This window comes from Terrapene carolina, unplaced genomic scaffold (genome assembly GCF_002925995.2).
Source record: "Terrapene carolina triunguis isolate 2854851 unplaced genomic scaffold, T_m_triunguis-2.0 Scaffold588, whole genome shotgun sequence".
NCBI classification, from domain to species: Eukaryota; Metazoa; Chordata; order Testudines; family Emydidae; genus Terrapene; species Terrapene triunguis.
The window spans coordinates 95511-103701 of record NW_020664939.1 but is presented as its reverse complement, the minus strand read 5'-3'; the positions used below and the strand labels follow the sequence as shown (position 1 = coordinate 103701).

The 8191-nt window shown below is 51.9% G+C and overlaps 1 protein-coding gene across 1 annotated transcript in view; it reads right to left on the bottom strand.

Moving 5' to 3' along the window:
- Positions 1-8191, bottom strand: part of WNK3 (WNK lysine deficient protein kinase 3) — a 39000-nt gene that overhangs the window by 24092 nt on the left and 6717 nt on the right. Inside the window, exons 2-5 of the mRNA XM_029913328.1 lie at positions 6058-6230; positions 4458-4678; positions 3636-3793; positions 513-601 (exon numbers count right to left, since the gene is read on the bottom strand). Coding sequence (XP_029769188.1) covers positions 513-601; positions 3636-3793; positions 4458-4678; positions 6058-6230 — 641 coding nt within the window. The remainder of the gene's footprint in view (positions 1-512; positions 602-3635; positions 3794-4457; positions 4679-6057; positions 6231-8191) is intronic.

The window sequence follows — 8191 nt, the reverse complement described above, 5'->3', positions numbered from 1 at the left end:
CCTCCCAGAGCGGGGAGAGAACCCAGGAGTCCTGGCTCCCAGCCCCCTCGCTCTAACCCACCAGCCCCCACTCCCCTCCCAGAGCGGGGAGAGAACCCAGGAGTCCTGGCACCCAGCCCCCCTGCTCTAACCACCAGCCCCCACTCCCCTCCCAGAGCGGGGAGAGAACCCAGGAGTCCTGGCACCCAGCCCCCCAGCCAGCTCTAACCACTGCCCCCCCCCCACACCAGGTGCAGGTAATAGAATCCAGACGTCTCTACACAGCACTGCCATTGTGGTCAGGAGATCCCGCAGCTTTTCCTTTTTAATTTTATTTCAAAGAGCCTGATGGCCCCCCACACACAGCACGGCAGCTGCTTGGCCGCTGACTCTGGAACGCACACGAGCACATGCTTTGCTTCGAGCCCATGCTCGAGTCCTGGGGACTTCCCGAATCGGACTCGGAGGCCGCGGCCAACGCCACCCCATTGGCGCCGGGGATCTCTGAGCCAGTGCCTCGCAGGGGGACGCACCTTTCGGATTTGTTCTGCCGGATGCAGCCCTCGATGATCTCTTTCACCTCCGGGTCGGTCACCTTGTTGAAGCTGGCGGGTTTGATGCCCTGGAAGAGAAGGGAATTGTTATGGTGTGCCGAGCGGCACCAGCCCCTCCCTTTGAGCCAGCGAGCTGGGAGCAGGGCTTCTATGATCCACTCCCAAAGGGTCCTGTCCGCACTCAGAAGTTTCCTAGATCCCTGGATCGCGTTAGACCTTTCTCTGCCAGACTGACGAGGCCATTCATAACTTTGTTCCCGACGTCGGCACTTATGTGACCGAGTCTCCCCAGCCCCTTCTCTCGGTTCAGCCAAAGAGCTCCAGCTCCTTGAATCTCTCACTTCCAACCCTTCAGTCCTTCTCATGGCTCTTCTCTGAGCCCTCCCCAATTTATCCACGTCCTCCTTGAACTGTGGGCACCAGACTTGGACACAGGATCCCAGCAGCGGGCGCACCAGTGGTAACAGAACCTTCTTGCAAACGACTCCTTGGCCGTTTGTTCCAATGGCCAGCCACCCTCACTGGTAAAACGTGCACCATTTGCACCTGGAACACGTCTGGGTTCAGCTCACAGCCCCTTGGGTCTTGTTCTCCGCTAGCTCAAAGAACGCTCGTCTCCCCACGCACTGACACACGCTAATCGAGTCACCTGGCACTCTCCTCTCGAGGAGCTACGCTTTCTCTCCCTCTCTGACTGTGCAGCATTTCTTCCAGCCCTCCAATGGCTTTCTGCACCCTCTCCAATTTCTCAACATCCTTTTTAAAAATGGGGACATGTATCGTCCCAATGTCGGTCTCAGCGATGCTGTACACAGAGGTAAAATCACCTCTCCTGTAGACTGTGCGAGACCCATCTCCCAGCCTGGCCATCAGATAGTCTAGCCTGACCTTCTGTACAGCACGGGCTGTAGAATTTCATCCAGTTACTCCTGCCGAGAGTCCAGTAACGGGGGTTTAATAACGAGCTATAATACAATCACTGTACTGGGACAGTTAAAGTGTGGCTCCAATTACTGCGATTCCATAGGGGAAATCAAAGGTATATTGTATCTGTGCCGCTACCTCAACCAACCAACCTTATAAATCTCAGCAGGAATTAAACCAGCTTTCTTTGACAAGCCCCATTGTCCATAAAACCCTGGGGCCGGCACTAATTCTATTCCGATCCTTTCATTCTTTATCGACCGAATCCCGTATCAGGGACTGATGCCAGGCTAGAGATACCCAGGTCATCCCACTGGTCCTTCTGGAATATCGGCAGGACAGCAGCACTTTCTCAGTCTTCTTGAACTTCCCAGCTATTCTCAAACTGGAGGACGTATCTCGTGGGTCAGCCCCAGGGCTGGGGCTATGCAATACTGTCATTAATAACATGGATAACAGAGTGGAGAGTGTGTTTATAAAACCTGCAGATGACACCAGGCTGGGAGGGGTTGCTGGCCCTTTGGAGGGCAGGATTAGAATTCAAAACGACCTGGACAAATTGGAGAATTCACTAAAGGCAAGTGCAGAGAACGTCACTGAGGAAGGAAAAATCAAATGCACAACTACGAGACAGGGACTAACTGGCTGGGCGGTCGTGCTGCTGAAAAGGGCCTGGGGTATTAACAAGAAGTGGCCCTGCTGCGCCCGAGCTGGAGTCCTGGGTGGGGTTCTGGGTGCTGATCCTTAGGAAAGACCTGGACAAACTGGAGACAGGCCAGAGGACAGCAACAAAAATGAACAAAGGTTTAGAAAACCTGGCCTCTGAGGAACGGTTACAAAAATTAGACATGTTTAGTCTTGAGCAAAGAAGACTCAGGGGGACCTGATACCAGGCTTCAGACCTTTTAAGGGCTGTTATAAAGCGGACAGTGACCAAAGGAGACTGAGGTTAGATATTAGGAAAACTCTCATTATAAGGGTAGTTCAGATCTGGAAAGGCATCACTGGACGTTTTTAAGGCAGGCTGGACAAACCCGTCAGGCATGGTCTAGCTTTACTTGGTCCCACCTCAGCGCAGGAGGCTGGACTTGACGACTTCTCAAGATCCCTTCCAGCCCGACATGTCTATGATTCGAAGATGCATTAAAAATGAGCATCAGCCAGGGGGAGATCGCTGCCAACTCTTTAAAGCCAGAAGAGACCATTATGGTCACCTCGTCTGAGCTGCGTCACACAGAGGGTAGGATCCAGCCAGCCCCTTCTGTTAACTCCCTTATCCCACTCTGAAACTTCCAGCCTCTACTTTAAAATGCTAAGCAGAACGTCCGAGCTTTACAGAATGTGGAACCGGGGCCAAATCCATTCTAATCTATTTGACTCATCCTTTCAGCCCTTCCTCCCTCTGTCACAATAATTACGCGTGACTTTGCTGAGAATTAACTGGGTCTGTTTGTCCGCTGATGTCATTTTCTCCTGCTCTGGACAGGTTCAGTAAACAGGGCTTCAGAAAGCACGGAAAGAATTGGCAGCTTCCATTCCCCGGTTCTAGAAAAGCAACTCTGATCCGCCTCTGCGTAAAACTCTTTCTAACACAGAGTCACGTTAGCATCCTTCCACCTTTTCATGCATATTAAGGAGAGGCGTGACGTACGTGTGTGTGTGTGTGTGTGTGTGTGTGTGTGTGTGTGTCTGTGTGTGTTCCCTCTCGTGCCGGACACCGCACCAATCCGCCCCTCCTTCCCCCAGACCAAGCTTGGGGCCTGTTTCACTGGGAGCTGCACAGGTCCCTGACTGAGATCGGGGACCCCGTTGTGCCAGGCACCCCACACACACCTCAACTACGATCAGGGTCCCCATTTTTTCACACACTCTCGCCTGTGGGTCCAGGTTTCCCACTGACTAGTGTTTGGGGGGCTTAGGCTGAGGGAACGACGCCGCTCAGCTTCCACAGACTGAACCCGAGCCCGGCACGTTACGTTCGGTGCGCAATTTCGGAAGCCACTGGCGTGTTGTGCCCTGAGATTGACGCGGAAAGGGTACCGCTCGGCCGGCGGCTCCGAACAGACTAAGTTTAGCCTCCGATTTGCACCGCGAGGCTAGTGCCGAGTAATAGGCTTACCCGCCCTAATCTGCCAATGTACAGGTTTCTGCTAAGGAGGAAGTTAAATTTACACCTACGCTGGTGACTTTGCGATAGATCTGGGCGGCGTTCTGGCACTCGGAGTAGGGGTACTCGGAGGTGGCCATTTCCAGCATGCACATCCCGAAAGCATACACGTCCACCGACTCGTCGTAATGCTCTTCATACATCTCCGGGGCCATGAACTCGGGGGTGCCTGCGGAGGGAAAGAGGGTCGTCTTTCAAAAGGATCTGCAAGCCTTTAGTCGGGCAAGACAAGCCGCCGCATCACATCCCACACATCAAACTCCTCCTAGACATAGCTCTTCTTGAATTCCAGCTCCCGTCAGCAGGAACAAAAGAGGTGCAAGGTACCGCCTTGCTGATCGCTTCAGAGCGGATCTCTACACAGCATGCGGAGACATACACCAGCTAAGCTTTGAACTAGCTGAGTGCCACAGACACTGCAAGTTCAAAGCCTGGCCCAGCCAAAATTGGTTGCAAGAACACAGGCTTGTTGAATTTGCCGGTGATCGGTGAGGATTTTATTTTGGCGTGCTGCAGCGCGAGCGGAGGAGAAGAGCCAGAAAGGTGGCTAAGTAATTCGGGACGATTCGGAAAAGGACACCTGAGATCGGATGTGACGTGGGGGATACATTGCGGGGTTCGCAGCTGTTTTAATACGGCTAACAGTAGATGCATACAGCTAGGAACAAAGAACAAAGTCTGCCACACAGATAGCGATTTAGAAAGGAGGTCAGTGTGGTTATCCCCATTTTATAGAGGGGGAAACTGAGGCAGGGAGTGGGGAAATGATTCCCCCCACCATGCCAAGTCACCCCGGGCCGGCTCCCTGAGCAGGGAGCGCGCCGTTGACGTACCAATGACGCTCTTGGCAAACGATGTGCGCATCAAGGTGGCCAGGCCCAGGTCGCCGATCTTCACCGAACCCGTGGGTCCCGTGATAAAGATGTTGTCGCATTTCAAGTCCCGGTGGATGATGGGCGGGGTCCGGGTGTGGAGGAACTGCAACCCTTTCAAGATCTGTCGGCACCAGCTCCTCAGGACCTTCGGCTTCATGACTTTGAATCGCTTTAAGTACCTGGGCAGGGGGAGAACCATGGATTGATGAGAAAGGCGCTGGGCGGGCACCCCCCTCTCCTCCTAGCAGCCTGCTGAGACAAGTCAGTGAGGTAATACCTGCTCTCAGTCTAGGAAAGGAGCTTCGGGCCTCACTGCAAGACGCTGGAAAAACCCACCTGTGTCCAAGACAAAGTCTCTCTTCTTCACGCCAACCTTCCCAAAGCCTGGACTAGCCAGCAAGCCGGTAATAACCGTTGGGTCCCTGGGTTTGACTCCCTAGGGGGTCTCTCTGCAAGCAGGCGTCGGCTCACTCATCGTCTGCACTTCAGAGTCATTAAGGGATAATGCTAAAACCATCGGCGCTGCCGACTCTGGCTCAGGAAGGCTGACACTGAAGGACACAGAGGCCATGTCTACACACCACAAAATTAAGTCGGCCTAATTCACGTCGGCCCAGAGCCGCCGCAGTAATTACATCACTTGTGCGTGTCGACACTTCGCTCCTCGTGTCGGCGGGGCGCGTCCTCACCACAGCGCTTGTCTCGATCGAACTGTCGGTGTGGAGCATCGTGGGATGGCTTCCGAAAGCCGGCCACAGCCGACATACGCAACGCAGCGTTTACACGGACTCCGCGTCAACCTAACTACATCAGCCTTGACTCTACGCCGATCACGGGCAAATTAGGGCAGCGGGAGTGAAAGACACTTACGGAGTTAGATGACATAAGCTGCCTTGCATCAATCTAACTCTGTAGTGTAGACCAGGCCAGAACTCCGGCAGGATTTAAAAAGACCAGACTGAAGTAAGACTCACGGCAGATGAAATTTTCAATGTTGGTAAGCAACGGAAAAAATCATCCCAACCATACATAAAAAGGAAGGGGTCTAAATCGGCTATTGCCTCTCACGAAAGAGATCTTGGCGTGGTTGTGGCTAGCTCTCTGAAAACATCCACTCCATGTGCAGCGGCAGTCAAAGTAGCTAACCGAATGTTAGGAACCATGAGGAAAGGGATAGAGAGTAAACCAGAGACTATCATAATGCCACTATAGAAATCCACGGCACGCCCACACCTGGAATACTGTGTGCACTTCTGGCCGCCCCATCTCAAAAACAACAGACTAGAATTAGAAATGGTCCAGAGAAGGGCAACGAAAAGGATTTGGGGCCACCATATGAGGAGAGATTACAAAGACTGGCACTGTTCAGTTAGAGAAGAGACAACTGAGGGGGGGGGTTGACAGTGGTCTGTAAAACCAGGACTGGTACGGAGAACGTGAGTGCGGAAGTGTTCTTTACCCCTGCGCAGAACACAAGAACAAGGGGCAACCATATTCAAACTCAGCATGCCTGCACCACGTCTGACCGGGGGCGGGGAGAGGGGACAGACAGACTTACGTCTTTAAGGTGCCAGACGTCATCAGCTCAGTGACCAACACGATGCATTTCTTCCCCTTCACCGTGGACTCCCAGGAATCGTAAAACCGGACAATGTTCGGATGCTGTAGGCCTTTTAGCATCTCTGCTTCTTCCTTAAACCTCTGCTGTTCGGCTTTGGTTAGCTTCCTGTCCTGGAACAGGGAGAACATTTGGGGAAGGGGGAATAAAACAGATTCACTCTTGTTACTCCCGACAGTCACAGCTGAATTATTGTTTAGCTATTATATTGTGGCCGCACCTCGGCGCAAAGGTATTTAGATGTTTAACTCCGCTGAGATAGGCTCCAGGAGCTCAATCTATTTGACTTAGCCATGGCGAGGTTACGTGGGGAACACAACATTTCGAATGGGCTCTTCAATCTGCCAGACAAAGGCCTAAGACAGTTCGACGCCTGGAAGTTGAAGCTAGACAAATTCAGACTGAGAAGAAGACATAAATATTTAACCCCGTGGAATCCACCACTGGAGAGAGATTACCCAGGTTGGTAGTGGAGTCTCCAGCACCAGCAATTTTTAAATCAAGATGGGATTTTTTTTTTTTTAAAGGGATTATTTCGGGGCAGTTCTATTGGCTGCGTTATCCAGGAGGTCAGATTAGACAACCACAGTGGTCCCTCTGGCCTAGGGCTCTAGTCATCTGTTTGTTCCTTTTGGTCTACGAATCCCTATGTTGAGTTTCTTCTACCCTTGAAAGTTTATTAGTGTACCTGTGTGAGCGGGGGGGGGGGGGGGGGGTTACTGATATCCTTGTACCAGTAGAAGCCCTAATGCGTAGGCAGTTATACTTGGTAGAGTAATGGGACTAGCTAGACTGGGCGAGTGAAAACGTTACAGCTTTTTAGCACAGACAAGGCTTCAGGGAATACGTTTTTGCCACCGTAGGCGACGAACTCGGCTCTTTAAGGCAGGGGGAACCATATCTACCTACATGTAAAGTGCCCATAAAACTACAATCAGGGTTATGCTTTTTAGGCAACAGTTTTAGGGTCATAAAATAGATTCATAGCATCTAGTCTGTCCTTTTGTGTGACGCAGGCCACAGGACTTCCCCGAATTAATTCCCGGGGATTTTTTTCTAAAAGATCTGCTCATCTTGATTTTAAAATGTCCAGTAATGGCGACTCCACCGCAGCCCTTGGTAAGCTGTTCCAATAATTCATTCCCCACCCTGTTAAAAATACACGCCTGATTTCTAGCCTGAATTTGTTTAGCGGCAACTTCCAGCCACCGGACTTGGGTAGACCTTCGTCTGCTGCGCTGAAGAGCTCCCCGTCAAATTTCTTTCCCCAGTTATGTATGTCTAGACTGTGATCAAGTCTTTTCAAGAGATAAAAGGACACTTTTCAAACAGAACAGGGGGGGTGTTGGCATTGCTAATTCTGACTTAATGGCGGTGACAAATCGGGGCAGTCTTCTGGACAACGTTCACGGTGCGGTTCAACCTCAGCGGCTGTGTTTAGTTCTCTCCGTTTGGAAATTCATTCTCGGAGGTTATGGTCTGCACGCCTGTGCGCACACACACAAAATCATGAAAAAATGGCGGGGAGAAAGTGAATAAAGAAATGGAATTTTCTCCTTCACGTAACACAAGGACCAGGGGTCACCCAATGAAATGAACAGGCAGCAGGTTTAAAACAAACAGAAGGAAAGACTTCTTCACCCAACGCACAGTCAACCTGTGGAACTCGCTGCTGGGGGGGGGGGGTCGTGAAGGCCAAAAGTCTAACTTCAAAAAAAGGTTCAAAAAAGAATTAGCCTCGTTCATGGAGAGGAGGTCCACCAATGGCTGCTAGCCAAGATGGCCACAGCCTCCACTCCATGCTCTGGGTGTCCCTAAATCTCTGAGTGCCAGAAGCTGGACTGGACGACAGGGGATGGATCACTTGATGATTCCCTGTTCTGTTCATTCCCTCTGGGGCACCTGGCACTGGCCACTGTCAGAAGACGGGACACTGGGCTAGCTGGACCCTTGGTCTGACCCAGGCTGGCCAGTCTTATGTTCTTGTGTGTGTGCCCACATCCACAGCTCGTATCCTGTGTGTGCGGGTATCTGGGTGTACATGCAGCCCCTCCTCTGTGTGCATCTGTGTGTG